The sequence below is a fragment of the Culex quinquefasciatus genome, chromosome 1 (genome assembly GCF_015732765.1).
Source record: "Culex quinquefasciatus strain JHB chromosome 1, VPISU_Cqui_1.0_pri_paternal, whole genome shotgun sequence".
NCBI classification, from domain to species: Eukaryota; Metazoa; Arthropoda; class Insecta; order Diptera; family Culicidae; genus Culex; species Culex quinquefasciatus.
Window position 1 is genome coordinate 117,456,191 of NC_051861.1, and position 15,981 is coordinate 117,472,171.

At 34.0% G+C, this 15,981-nt stretch overlaps 1 protein-coding gene across 2 annotated transcripts in view; it reads right to left on the reverse strand.

Annotated features, from left to right (window-relative positions):
- Positions 1-15,442, reverse strand: part of LOC6053324 — a 185,094-nt gene extending 169,652 nt beyond the window's left edge. For both annotated transcript variants that reach the window (XM_038249558.1, XM_038249552.1), the window contains exon 1: positions 14,521-15,442. In XM_038249558.1, coding sequence (XP_038105486.1) covers positions 14,521-14,805 — 285 coding nt within the window. In that variant the 5' untranslated portion in view covers positions 14,806-15,442. The remainder of the gene's footprint in view (positions 1-14,520) is intronic.
- Between the last annotated feature and the right edge of the window lie 539 nt (positions 15,443-15,981).

Consider the following 15,981-nt stretch of genomic DNA (forward strand, 5'->3'; position numbering starts at 1 on the left):
ATAATTTTAACCTTTTTATTTTTTTTTTGTTTAAATAGTGAAGGTCAGCTACTTGGATGGTCTAAACCTGCCAAACATATAAGAATATCCCCCAATACTTTAAGATTTGTTTTCATTCCAATAGTTTAATAGCAATACTGAAACCATTTTGCAAGTCATCCAACTTTCTCACCATCTTCAGCAGAGCAATCTTCAACAGCTTTCCAGTTCTCCAGTTTATTACCCAATCAAGCACAGAAATTAACTCTTCCAGTAACTAGTTCGAGCAAACCGCAATCCGACCCACAAACCCACTGAAACAAAAGGCCTCCTGCTCTGCTCAGGCTCCAGCTTCTCTAATATCAGCAAACGATAACCGATATGGAATCCATAATTGCCACCCAATTATTCTACAACTCTTCAACTCTCTCCCCCGAAAAGAAGTCGAAAAAACGGATCTTCCAGCGGATCTTTAAAGCTGGACTTCCCGAACCACCGGCGCGAATCTCGCTCCATTCTAGCCCGTCCAGTTCGTCCCCGGCCGTCGACCGGAACTGATCTCAGCGTCGTCGTCGTCGTCGTCGTCGTCTTCTTCAAGTGAGCTCTAGTGATATGCGCTATCTGGTGGCGTTGGTCCTGTACGGGACGTTCCTGTGTCTGCAGGGCGTTCGCGACGGTGGCGGAGTTTTGGCCCAGCCCCAGCTGGTGGCCGTCGACGGCAACGGCAGTGAGTTCAACGAGTTTGACATCGAGCACTTTATGCTGAAGCTGGAGCAGTTGGACCTGCGGATGATGCGCTTCGAGTTGACCATCCAGAAGAAGGTGGACACGGTGTCGAGTGTGCTGCAGAACCTGGTGCACGTGATCGAGAACCTGGCGTGGCACATCTCGGAGACGGAACGGTCGGCGAACTCGGCCGAGCATCAGCTGAAGGTGATTGCGAAGAATCTGACGCTGCTGCACAAGGAGATGAGGTTAGTGAGGGTGGTGGTGCACAGTAAAAAAAATGTGTAAATTTGGATGCTGTAATTTTGGAAGGTTGAATATTACCTCTTTTATGAAGTAATTTTACCTCAATTAAGACTGAAAAAGCGACATTACACCAGAATAGTGGTAAAACTACACATTTCCAGAGGTAAAATTACCCCTTTTTTTACATAAAAAATGTACCCCTTCCCAGATGTAATATTACCATGATTTTTTTTCTGTTTGGGTTTTGTTGATGTTATTCCTTTTTTTATTTGTTTGCTGTTGTTATTAAGTTTAAAAAATTTTTGGCGTATTGTGCTGTTTTTTTTTTTTTTTTTTTTTTTCTTAGTGTATTGTGATTTCTTTCATTATTTACGCTTTTCTAGCGATTTTCAACATAGTAAAATAAGTGTGCATATAAAATATTGATGAATTTATATACAGTAAAAATTGTGCAGATTTGGAAGGTTGACACCTCATTTATGATGAAATTCTACCTCAATCAAGACTGAAAAGGTGACATAACACCTGAAAAGTGGTAAACTTACATATTTTCAGAGGTAAAATTACACATTTGTTTTGACATAAAAAAAATATACCCCTTCCCAGATGTAATATTACCATGATTTTTTTTTACTGTGTACCATAGAAAAAAAAAATCTGGGAGGTTGATTGATTGGTGGTTGGATTTTAAGGAGTTAAAGTAATTTTGATGTAACTTTACACTCAAAGTGATGTAAGTTTTAGTGCACATTTCAAGCAGATTTTATGTGAGAATAATGAATAATTCTTCCATGGAAATTGTGTAGAAAATAGCGAAAGTTGAAAGTTGCATTATTTTCAATGTGTAGAGATTCAATCATTAGAGATATAAAATTGAACAGAAAATAATAAAAATTTCACATAAGTTCCTGATGTAAATTTACATTTTTTTAAAACAAATTCTGTCACAATTTGTAGATGTGAAAATTTGTAATCGAAAAATCGATCATGAACTTTTGTTTTGATAGTTTCTTACCTTAATTTATTTTAAGTAACGTTTTATAATTTCTTTGATTTTTTTTTAAATCAGTTCCTCAATGTTTTGTTACTGATATTTGGCAATTTTTATGTAATTTTAAGTGAAATATCTTTGATTTGATTTCAATTTCAGCACACAAAAAATATATTTTTTCAAACTGTTTTTTTTTTTCAAATTATTGAATTTTGAAATTCAAATTATCAACTCTGTAGGCTCTTTTAATGAAGTCTGTTTTTAATTATATTTATTTCACCATCAAAATATTTCAACCAATCTTGATTTCCAATGAAATTTTAAGCTAAAAAGTTTAAATGCGATGTATGAAAAAGGGAAAGTGAAAAAATAGCATCCACAAAAGATCGACTTTTTAACTATGGAAATTTATGGTAAAATGAGACAAATCCAGAAATTTACATTTTTGATCAATTTTACTTATTTTTCGTCTCTAAAAAACTGGCAGTCGCAACATTTTTTTATAGAATAGCAAAATTAACAAAATTAAGACTTTTCACGTAAAACTATGAAAGAATTACTCAAATTCGAAAGAATAAACAAATTTTTAAAAAATATTAAAAAATAAATCTATATCTACTTTCGAAAGAAATTTAAAAAAAATCAATAATGAAATATTTTGGAGGAATAACGTATACAAAAACTGTATTTTCTCTAAAAATATCAAAATTTACATCTATGATGCATGATGGATGCACATTTTTTTAATGGATTTTCATCAAAAACAGATTTTTTGGTAAAAACTACAATATTCTGTGGCCTCTTTTAAAAAAAATGAATATAGATAATTGCCGCTGCGAAATTTTAAATAGTTTTTCACAAAAAAAAAGTTTTTTTCGTTAAAAGTGCTTAATTTTTAACAAAATTCAGTTTTTTTCCTAAAAATATACTAATTTTCATTATTTGCAATATGGTTATCTAACATCACAAAATTGTGAATGGATATGTTGATAAAAAGCACTCTATTTTTTTCGAAATTTCAGTTTTTCCTTCGAAATATTAAAATCAAGGTTGTTAATGATAAAACTATCGAGACTCGATAACTCATTCTTAAAATCATTCTAAAATTGACTTAATACATCCATATATTGTTCAATTTTCAATGCTTTCATTAAGAATGTATATTTTTTGAAAATGTAGTAGGTTTCAAAGTATAAAATTCGAAATTGTTCACAAAATACCGTATTTCTTCGAAAGTACTCAAATTTTCATAATTTGCAATATGGGTATACAACGGAGGTCAATTTTGTATGCTTTTTCACATTTTTATATTTTTTTTTAAATACTGACATTTTCACAAAATACCGTATTTTTTCGAAAATACTTAAATTTAACAAATATGCAATCAAATGAAGTATCAAACGAAACGAAATTTTATATGCGTTTTCAGTTTATTAGAGTGTTTTTAATGAAAACTAAAATTTTTACAAAATACCGTATTTTTCCAAAAACTTGAATTTTAAAAAATGCAAAATGTGTATCAAACGAGGCGAAATTTCTTATGCGTTTTCACTTTATTAGAGTTTTTTTTTTGTTCAAAACTAAAACTTTAAAAAAAATCCGTATTTTTTCCGCAAATACTCAAATTTTCGAAATATACAATATGGGTTGAAACTGAAATTTTCCCAAAATTCCATATATTTTTTAGAAAATACTCAAATTTTAAAATTTTGAATTTTATGTTATTAGATTATTTTTTTGGAAAATACTAAAATTTTCACAAAACACCATATTTTGTCAAATGTAATCAAATTTTCGTAATTTGAAATAAATCAAACGAAACAAAATTTTGTAAGTTTTTTCATGTTTTTGTAGTTTTTAATAAACATTTTTTTTTCAAAATACCGTATTTTTCTAAAAAACTTAAATTTTTAAAATTTTATGAAGATTTACGTTTTCAACAAAAAAAACACTAATAAAGTGAAAACGCATACAAAATTTCGCTTCGTTTGATATCAAATCCATATTACAAATTTCTGTGGTATTCTGTGAAAATTTAAGTCGCGTTATGTCTGCCGTGGCTTTAAACAAAATATTTATAAATCATGCATCTTGTACACTATACTGATGGTATAAGTTTAATAATAAAAAACTAACTCTACTTGATTCGCCCGCAATACCTTTCGGGGTATATCCTAGGGTTCTACCTCTCCTACTAACATTGAGTCCAAAACCACCCTACAAACATCTATACCACTAAGGTGACGTAGGGGTCCCTGCGCACTTTAGATAGGTGTTTACTAACATTCCTTCATTTCCCCGAGGATAGCTTGGACCCGGCGTGGACCCCCTTATGCCCTGGGCTGTATTACACACTCATCAAAAGATGAAAACATGGTATCTCCCGTGTTGGATTATTGTTCCGGATGAGGGTCTAACACAACCAGACCAAACAGTGGGATAAGCGTTGTGGAGCCTTCCGGTGGTGGGGCGTCCTCCAAATGCTAATGCTAATGCTAATGCTAAATTTAAGTATTTTTCAAAAAATACTAGAAAAAATTGAAAAAGCATGCCAAATTTCGCTTCGTTCGATACCTATTTTGCAAATTATGAAAATTTTAGTGTTTTCGAAAAAAATACAGAATTTTGTAACAGTTTTGAGTATTTATACTTTGAAACTTGCTAAATTTTCAAAAAAAAAAATTCTTAGTGAAAACATTGAAAAAATAATATGAAATGATAATGATGAAAATGATAATATTGAATGATGTCGATATTTGAAAGAATTCAAAAAATGAGTTATCGTTCACTATCGGCGATAGAGTTATCGAAATGACGATAACGATAGATTATCGTTATCGCCTTGACGATAATTTTATCGATTAACATGTCAAGGTTGTGTAAATTTTATTAATTTTCAAGAAAAAAAATGCAAAAAAGGATTTTTTTGTAAAATTCATTTTTTCTTTAAAAAACACACATTTTAGATAAATTTTCATAAAAATAGAATTTTTGGTAAAAAGCATTAAAATTTTCAAAAAAATCATATTTTTTCTTGAAAATTATATAAAAAATATGATTTCATTATGGGTATGGAACGACGCGAAATTTTTCATAGATTTTCACAAAAATAGATTTTTTGGGAAAAAAACCTTTTTGTTACAAAATTCAGTTTTCTCTTAACAATTATACACTTTGTTTATAATTTGCAATATGCAATATGCAATCTTGCGATTGAAAACTGAATTATTTTGCACAAAAAAAAATTCAATGAAAATTTACTATTTTTTAACAAAATTCAGTGTTTTATAAAAATACACAATTTTTTATAAGTAACAACATTTTAAAAATTGCAAATTTTTTAATGGATTTTCATAACATTTAAATTTTTGGCACAAAATAGTTTATTTAAGTGTATTTTTTTATAATTAGCAACATCAGTGTCTAACGACGTGCCATTTTAGATGTTTTTACTGCATTAGAGTTTTTGGTGTTGAAATACTGAGATAAAGATTCTCACAAAATACCTTCTTTTCAAATACTAAAATTATAAATATTTTAGATATTAGGGGAAATATACCCTTTTTCAGCCTATTTCTATTATCGGCCTATCAGCACTTGGATCATGAATTACAACTTTCATGAAGTGTTTTTGACTGTTCCAAAGTAATAAACAGCTCAAATAAAAGTGTGCAGGCAACTCTCCATTGTTGATACATCTGAAAATGTTGATTTAATAGCAGTATAAGGCAAAAATGATGAGAATTGGTCGAACGGCTTAGAGTGATTCAAATGGGTATATTTCCCCTAGTATCTAACGAAAAAAAAAATTCCTCAAAATACCGTGTTGTTTCAAAATATAATTAAGAGGCAGTATTTGTAAATATTGCTCGGTTTGTTCTAGAGGTCGTATCGAGGTGCTCCGATTTGGATGAAACTTTCAGCGTTTGTTTGTCTATACATGAGATGAACTCATGCCAAATATGAGCACTCTACGACAAAGGGAAGTGGGGTAAAACGGGCTTTGAAGTTTGAGGTCCAAAAAACCTAAAAAAAATTAAAATTGCTCGCATTTCCGTAAAACTTCATCAATTCCAACTCTCTTAGATGCATTCAAAAGGTCTTTTGATGCACTTCAAAATCTGCCATAGACATCCAGGATTGGTTCGACTTTTTCTCATAGCTTTTGCAAATTACTGTCAAAAATTGATTTTTTTAAAACCTTAATATCCTTTTGCAACAGCCTCCAACACCCATACTCCCATAGGTCAAAAGATAGGTAATTACATGGACTATAAGCCTACGGTGTTTACCTTTTGCCAATCGCAGTTTTTCTCATAGTTTTTTGATTTTTCTAGAACAAACATTTTACAACATTGGTTTTTGCCCTGTAGGCCGCCATAGCGGCACTTTTTGGTCTCAATTTTGTCATATTCGGAATCCTCGGACAATTTCACGTAAGTTAGAAGTATTGGAGTTGTAAATTTGATTTAATAAATAATTAAATAAAACATTTTTGAAAAAAGAAATAAATTTTATTTACCCTGTGATCAATACGTCAAATGCTGTATCAAGTAGGCGAAAACCTGTTTTACCCCTAATCCAACAAATTGTTAAAAAATATTTTAATTCATTCTGAATGCCAATTTTTCCAATCAAATTTACAACTCCAATACTTCTAACTTACGTGAAATTGTCCGAGGATTCCGAATATGACAAAATTGAGACCAAAAAATTCCGCTATGGCGGCCTACAGGGCAAAAACTAACGTTGTAAAATGTTTGTTCTGGAAAAATCGAAAAACTATGAGAAAAACTGCGATTGGCCAAAAAGTTAACACCGTAGACTTATAGTCCATGTAATTACCTATCTTTTGACCTATGGGAGTATGGGTGTTGGAGGCTGTTGCGAAAAGATATTAAGGTTTTAAAAAAATCAATTTTTGACAGTAATTTGCAAAAGCTAAGAGAAAAAGTCGAACCAATCCTGGATGTCTATGGCAGATTTTGAAGTGCATCAAAAGACCTTTTGAATGCATCTAAGAGAGTTGGAATTGATGAAGTTTTACGGAAATGCGAGCAATTTTAAGATTTTTTAGGTTTTTTGGACCTCAAACTTCAAAGCCCGTTTTACCCCACTTCCCTTTGTCGTAGAGGGCTCATATTTGGCATGAGTTCATCTCATGTATAGACAAACAAACGCTGAAAGTTTCATCCAAATCGGAGCACCTTGATACGACCTGTTACACATTGGTGAAAAACTCGCTCTTAATTTGCAAATTTTCTCAAACCAATTTCGATTCAAAGTTCTTCCATGAAAAATACTTAACCCTACCTCTTCCCCCTCCTTCCTCCCCCAGGGACCTCGCCATCGCCCAGCAACGCCTCCCAACCCGCACCTACTTCGACGACGCCATGATGATGATCAAGGCCTCCTCGAACTGCGAAAACGCCGGCGACCTGATGCAGCTGGAGCACATGCAAATCTCGATGATGACCACGGAGAAGCCCCCAGCGGTGCTGGAAGCCTGCGACCAACTGCCCGCGTCCAGTGCTTCCGGCGTTTGGACGGTCATGCCGGACGGCGAGTTCAGCAAGAGCATGAAGGTGGTCTGCGAGCAGGAGTACTCCGGCGGGGGTTGGACCGTGTTCCAGCACCGGTACAATGGGACCGTAAACTTCTTCCGTGACTGGGACGAGTATCGGTTCGGGTTCGGCAAGATGGACGGCGGTGAGTTCTGGCTGGGGCTGGAGCGGCTACACCAGCTGACGTATTCGGCGCCGCACGAGTTGGTCATTCTGCTGGAGGACTTTGAGGGGAATGGGACGTACGCGCGGTACGAAAACTTTGAGATCGCTGGCGAGCCGGACCTGTACAAGGTGACCAAGATCAACGGGTACAACGGGACGGCGGGGGATTCGATGAGCTTCACGCTGGGGGCGTACTTTAGTACGTTCGACGAGGATAATGACACGCACGAGGAGAATTGTGCCGTCAAGTATCATGGGGCGTGGTGGTACCGGAATTGTCACTCGAGTAATTTGAACGGGAAGTACTTGAAGGGGAAGAACGATGAGTACGGGAGGGGGATGTCGTGGGCCAAGTTTCATGGGGTTGGGTACTCGTTGAAGTCGTCGAAGATGATGATTCGGAGGAAGAATGTACCGCGGAAGGATATGATGGACGGGATGAAGGACATGCAGGAGACGCTGGCGAGACTTTGAGGAGATGGGTTCATGGGGAAAATGATTTGAAGATTAGTTTATTACAAAATTAGGCTAGTTTTGTCGGAAATTTTGTGTAAATGAGATGAATGTTGAGGAATTAATAAAATACCATAGAAATTATTGCGTGTTGTAATTGTGTCCAGAAATCCCTAAATTTGTCTTGAACTGCATACACAGCAGACGGCCGAGAGTTAAACGATCTCAAATTTGACTGAGAGAATAATGCTCACGTGTGTTTATTCGTCATCTCGCTATCGGATGGCCAATGCTGTAAAGCGCTACAGTGTCAATGTTCTCGGGATCGATTCTCCGTCGATCGATTCGGCACGGTGTGTTATTTCATGGACTAATTTTTCTGAGAATGAACCCTCAGAGTGCTCTGGATGCTACTCCGTGCTTTGTTCTCTCAGTCCGTTCGCTCCAAGTTTTCACTCTCAAGTCTGATGACATTTTCCTCTTTCAATTGTAAAATCAAATGTCAGTAGTTAAACCCTTTCAGGTTTGAATTCTGATTAAAAAAAAACCATAAGAAAATTATAGGCTAGTTTAGAATGTAGACCAGGAAGGGTTAAAAATTAAAAAAAAAAATGATTAAAAAAACAATTTGCTAGATTCCCGTTGATGTTCAAAAATTTCAAAATTTAAAATAAATATAGTTACAGCCAAAAACCGACCCAAAATTATATGACAAACAAGGTGCATATTGTTATTTTACAGACATGATCAAAGTGACAAAGAACTTTGTAAGAAGCTCTTTGGAACATTTTCCAATCTCTTTATATTTTCTGGTACCGTAAACCGGGATGACTTTGATAGGATTTCAATTTGTTTTTGGAATATTTTCCAACAGGTAAGGTTTTTCTCAAGATTATTATTTTTAAAACATGTACTAGGGTAGGCCACACAAAGTCCATGCACTATTTTGGAAAAAAAGTTTTTTCAGTAGTGTTTAGAAAAACAGTTAAAATTTTATTTAAGATGTTCAAACTTTATTTGTACGTTAAATGTATCATCACTAAAGTAGCTGAACAAGTTTTTACGAAAAAAAAAATCAATATTTATTCTTAGTTAACTAAGTTTATAATTTTTTAACAAAATACATATACATTTTAGGTAAAATTGTAAAAAAGTCGGAATTTTGCCTGAAATTTGTTAAAACTAGTTTTGTTTATAAAATTATCGATTTATATTGCATTTTATACTGAATTCGAAGCACAAATCACAAGTTATCACATTTTACATGAAATTTGTTCAACTGAAATTGCCTATAAATTCGGAGATTTTTTTTTTTTTTGAGTGTGTTTCAAAAACACATATTATTTATTATTAACAAACTTTTTCAACCTTCTCCTAGTGGAAAATTTAACAAAGAATCAGAAAATGCATTCCGTTTTCCGATTTAAAATCATGTTCATTGAGAAAATCATGACATTTTGAAAAGTTTAAAATAATGACTTTCATCAACATTTTCTTAACTATAGTTAACTAACTTTTAAAACTTGTCAAAATTTTATGAAAAGTTCTTTTTGAGGTACTTTGAACACTAATCTACCACGGTCAGTATGTTTTTAAACCATTCCTTAGGGTAGGGTAGTCATCAATGAGACACTTTTGGTTTTCAACTTTCAACGATTTTTCTAATTTTTCCATCACCATGTTTTAATAAGCTTTTTGTTGCATTTTCTTTCTTTTAGTGTGTTCTAACATTGACCAAAATATGAGATCGATCCGACATCTACAGCCAGAGTTATTCAACTGTCTCATTGTAGACGCACTTGGCAGGAACAATGAGACAGCTGGGGAACAATGAGACACTCTACGAAAGTCAATACTTTTCTAGTAAAACATCATGTTTTTGTATTGTTCTATTACAGGTGACTTGCCTTGAACATTTTAGAGCAATTTCGCCAACATGAAACTTTAATTAACAAAAGTTATACTAAAAAGTATTTAAATTTTGTAAAATTCATATATTTATACCAAATAACTATGTATGTTTGGTTAAATGAAGTTAAAACTCTATAAATATGCCAAAAATCACTTCCAATGCATGTTTTGAAAGATTTACATGGATTTTGAAATGTTTAATGAAGAAAAATCAAAGTGTCTCATTGTTACCCATGGGCTAAAATGAGTGGGGAACAATGAGACAGCCCTGGATTCTGGGTATAGTCTAAATTTTGGTCAAACCTAATGAAAGGACATTGTAGTCCAACTCAATCCCTATGGAACGTCGAAAGAAATTTGAAGAAATATTAGTTTTGGTGTAAATGGCAGCCTACGAGCGAAAAAGTATTTTTTGTCCATAATTTACTTTTACACCCCAGAATCAAACATTTATGAATAACTTTTCAAGGGAGCGTCCTTAACCAAGGCCACTATTATAGCAGACGTGTATCCAGTAGATACACCTTTCCCCCAAATATGAGCCTGCTTGGTTGACACTACGACTTGTGAGAGCCATTTTATCGTTGTTCCCCGTGTCTCATTGATGACTACTCTACCCTACGTATTTTAATTGTACTCTTCATTTTGCGGAAAAATCGCAAACCTATCAAAGTCACCCCGGCTATCAAAGTCATCCCGTTTTACGGTATGTTGTCTGATATAAATCCTTGCTATTTTACTTGAACTAAAAATAATCGCAAGAATAAGTTAAAAATTTCTGAAAAAGTTTTTTTAATCAGTATTTGAGGTATTTTGATCATAGAAAATGAACTTTATTTATTGATTTTTATTGAAAATTATCATTCATGCTTTTCAAATTTTGATTTGGATTACGTCGTAACGTCGAACAATCAAAACATTAATTTTCAATATTTGAATCGAAAACCATGACGTTTGTATGGACTGCCACGGAAATAGACACCGACAAATGTATGACATAAGATCGAAAGTGAACAAAATGTCGAATGGATAAAAGGTCGAAAATGAGAAAAACGAAATAAAACTCTCTTAAAAATCTGACTAAAAAGACAGATCTAACTGGAATAAATAAAACATTTAAAAAGTATTTTTAAAGACAGATAATCAAAAAAGTTCAGGTTTGAAAGAATTGAAAAAATCACAAAAATATTGGGCTACCACTAATTTTACTTTAAGTTTTTGTCCACCGGCTCTGGTCGGGTGGTAAAAATAAGTTTTTTTTTCTCAAATATCAAGCCTTATCTTCAAAAGGTTGAAACAAAAAGTATCATAAAATGCTCCATTAGGGTGACAATAAATAAATCGACATCAGGGATACCCTCTAATTGGATATCTTAGGCAATAATAAGTAATTGTGCCAATTTTGAGCCAAATCGGTTAAGGTTATGGGGTCGTTTTTTATCGTTGAAGTTTATATGGGGAAAATCGCAAAAATGTATGCAAAAAACATCGCTTCACTATTTTTCTACCAGGTGGCGCGGGTCTCACCAAAAACTGTTCAATTGTGAGATTCTTGTAGCAAATTTAATTTCCTACAACTTTGTCGAAGAGTGCAAAACGATCCGAGTTGATCCTAACTTTTGGTGATTTTTTAGTAAAAAGTATTTTCTTATAAAGAATCGAAACAGGGGGTATCAGACTTTCCAAAATTTAAAACTTTCTTGTCACCCTATGCTCTATACATTATTTAAGTGAATTTATTAAAAAAAAATCCTAAAATCTGTGCCCCAAAACGTAAAATTTGTAAATTGCTTAATACACCGATTTTGATAATATTGATAAACTTTTAACAATATTTTTTTATTTATTTTGATGGGGGGATAAAAACTAGAAAGAAAATTTGCATTGGCTTTATTTTAATACGAAAATAAGAATCATTTTTTTTAAAGAACATGAATGTAAAATTCAGAATTAAAAAATAATAACTGCAAACCGTTGAAAGAATGAAAAGTTTCTCAAAACTATTATTAAATAAAATAAATTATTGTTAAAGGATATTAAAAGCTAATAACTTTAAAAATAACTCTTCAAACTTTTTAACGAACTGAAAATGTTGAAAAAATAAAACTCATGAAAATTTTATTTTATCAAAAAAAAAATTTTTGAATTTTTTTAACATCTTTGAAATTGACAAACTTTGAATTTGAAGAATTCTCAAGTTTTTTTAAATAGTTCATATAAACATATAAAAGATAATAGCTTAAGGACCTTTGAAAAAAACTCCAGAAATATTCATGTTTCCAACAAGTGAAATAATAACTCAGAAATATAAAATCTAAAGACAGAACAATTAAAAGGCTAGAAAAATTATATTGAAAGAATTAAAAAGATTTTCGAAATCCTCAAAATAATATTACAAAATAAGATTTTTTAGTCACTTTTGACCCCATGATTTTCGACTTTTGGCATTCGAAATTTGGTTCTTTTGACCTTCTATGGCAGTGCAAGCCATTGATGAAACAAAACTTTTTCCTTAAAATAAACTAGAACAGTTTACTGTTTAGAAACTAGCATTTACAGTATATGGATGATTTCTTGTTCACAACTAGATGGCTCTAGTGAGAAGTTGCGTTGGATTTTTTTTTTTATTTTTAAAGAGTTCAAAAATTTACATCTGTTTGTCTGTGATTTTAGTTTGAAAATAATGTAACATCAAATTTTAATTTCAATCATATTTTGAACGATTTTTAACATCTTTACAATTTTTGGTGGTTGATCATTTTCAGAAAACTTCTCCTCACTGATAACAAAATCTTTGAGCAACTTGAATAATCTTTTCCTGGAGCAACACGAGAAAAGGGCGGGTAAGCATTTTGACAGTTAGAACTATCTTGCTTGTTCTCAGGCGAACTTTATCTTTTTCACAAATCTCGAAGTACCTCCCCAGCTACATTTCCAAACTGCAGGTTTTGTTAAATAGTTACCGGTTGTCTTGGAAATTGTATAACACTTTCAGCTGTCAAAATGCTCATGTGCCCTTTTCAAATGTTGCTCCAGATTTTCACTTATATTTTTGAAAAAAAGTCTCCAAGACAATAATTCAATGCATATTTTAATTTCCCCACAGCTCATACGCTCACGCGTATTTGACAGATCGTTGGAACTGTATGTAGGGGAAATATATCCATTTTAAGCCAAATAAGTGGTCGTGTTTGAATGATGCTGGATAATCTGGACTGTTCCTCGGAATTCATTAAAACCAAGTACACCAACGAGTAGAGCAACTTTGTGTGAACAGTTCCGTTTATTTTCACTTTTACTAAAAGTTATTCTTTTTCTTTTACAAGCTCTTGGAACAAATATTTCCCAAGTGTATTCTAATCAGACGATAATGCACTGGGCCCCGCCCATTTTTCTATTTTCAGCTTAGTTCATTTTTCTTGCAGCGCACTTTTGGGTCTGCTTAGTGCTGCCAGTTGTCACGAAATTGTAATGAACGAAATTGTGATGAATGCAACATTTCTGTGGTGAGTTTTCAAGCATTCAAACATATTTTCTTAGTGACAGATTGATACATTTAAGAAGAGTGTTATATTATATTTTCATTTTAAAAAGTTAAAAAAAGCTGATTAAATATGTATTTTTTAATTCATCAGGTATTTTAATCAATTTAAATTATTGTCAACTCACCACGATAATTCAAAATCACCGTGTAGTACGCGTGTGCACAACTAGATGGCTCCAGTGGAAAGTGATCAATTTATTCGAAATTAAAAAAACAATAATTGTCTGTGGATCAATCAACAGTTTAACCACAGACAAACAGGCGTAAACAAAAGTAGCATTTCGATCAAAAATCCCCCAATAACTCCTCACTAGTGCCATCTAGCTGGGGGCACTCACATCGCATGACATATGGTAGTGTGCATGTGGACAGTTGTTGTGAACTGTTGTGAGTTCGAATTTGGCGTGGTGAGTTTCGAATCTTTTAAATTGACAGTTGAATTGACATTTTATGGATTTTTAATGAGTTCTAGGTCTGTTTGTCTGATGTTTGTCGGTGAAACTTTTTTCTAGTTGTAGTTTTTGCCACACAAAGATGTGTTATTTTGCATCATTGAAAAGATTTTAATGTTGTATTTTTTATATTATTTTTTGGGTTTAGATGAGACATTGTCTATGACCGACGTGAAAAGAAGTAATTTTGCATTGTTTTAGTTTTTCCATACAATTTTGCGGACTGGTCATACTAAATAAGAATGGATTTTTTGTATCGATTTGGTGTCTTTGGTAAAGTTGTTGGTTATGATTATGACTTATCAGAAAAAACATTAACAATGAAAAAATCCCTATCTTTTTATTTAATTTTTCACAACTAAAATTAAGTTTCCAAATTAAGTACAGTTTAAAAATCTCTTAAATCGATCAAAATCGCTGATAAATTTAATATTAAACCAAATTTGTTATTTTCACAATAAAAATGATTGATTTCCTCGCCTCACTCACCTTCCCATCGTAGACCATCGGCGGCAGCGAGGCACACTCCCGCTCCTTCAGCTCCTCCTTGAGCAGCCGGATCAGGGCAAGGCCCTTGCCATGCTGCTGCTGCTGGTGATGACGATCGCCCAGCGCCCCAACGGCTCCCCCACAAACGGTCCTGGGACCACTATCCTGTTGTGGTCCGGCCGCAATCCGAAAGCCTGCCAACTGAGTGGTGGTGGCCACCGGAGTCGTGGTCGCCGACGAGGAGGACGACGAACTGGAACCGACCTCCTCGTCAACGTTGGCCATTTTCAAGCGCTAAGGATCCCTTCAAGGGTCGTTTGGTCGCTGGACCGATTCCATCGCTTGTGGTCTAAGGGCACTCTTTTTTTGGACTTTTTTTTTTCTCCACCAGACAGACACAATTTAGATTTGCCTTTTTCTTTTTGCTTGCGCTTTTTGACACTTGATTTTCACTGAATCATCACTTAATTTAGCTTATTTTAGAAAATATATCTTCCTCCTAACTAATTTACACTTTTTGCGTAAAAAACGATACAGAAAAACCCGTCACCTTCCGCAGGGGGAGAGGTCATTGCCCAAACCCCTTTCTTCCGAAGCCAATCAACCCGTGACAGTTCCGGAATAGAAAAAAAAAAAACTTTCCAGCCAACCCTCTTTTTGCACAATTTTGAAACTCTCTCTGCTCCAACACACTAAACTCGAAATCGCGACGATTTCCACCCGTAATTACATCCGAATATCGGAACCGACCCCGACGGATTGCCGGACTTGGCCACGCAAAAGCGGTCGCGATTTTCAAGGGTTTCGATTTTTAACTAAACTTTCTGGCAAATCGTTTGCGACGTCGACCGAAAAACACACACAGCAGAGGCCACACAGTAGAGTCACTGGCATCCCATCCAAAGACGAACTTTGTTTGAGGGAAAGGGATTTTTGGGCTTTTTTACTGTGCGCGCGCGACAACTGTCAGCTGTCACTGTGTCAGAAAAATGGGGGTTGTCAGCGTTGAGTCCGACAAAGGCTTGGTGAAGCAGGGGTGGGATGGGGGGTTGTCGGAGTTGAATTTATTTATAAGAAAATTAATTTAAACTCCACAAAATATCTGGATTTTTTTTTTTGAAAAGAACCAATAAACCAAATTTTCAGTTTTTGCTTTTTGGGTGTTTTTCAATACCCCTGATTTGGTTTATTGGACCTTTTCAAAAAAAACTCCAGATATGTTTTATGTTTTAATTTTTTTAAATAATGTTTCAATAGGATCATAAAGCCCTATGTATACTTCGATGTACAACCACTGACGAACTGACGTGCCACCCAGAATCCAAACTTGACCGCACTTTCCTATCTTCCTTCTCACTCACCCTCAGCGATCAGCGATTGTCAAACAGACGATTTGACAGATGCGCAGCTGCACTTGCTGAGAAACTTTCAGGAACAACAAATGAAAATGGGGGAAAACAT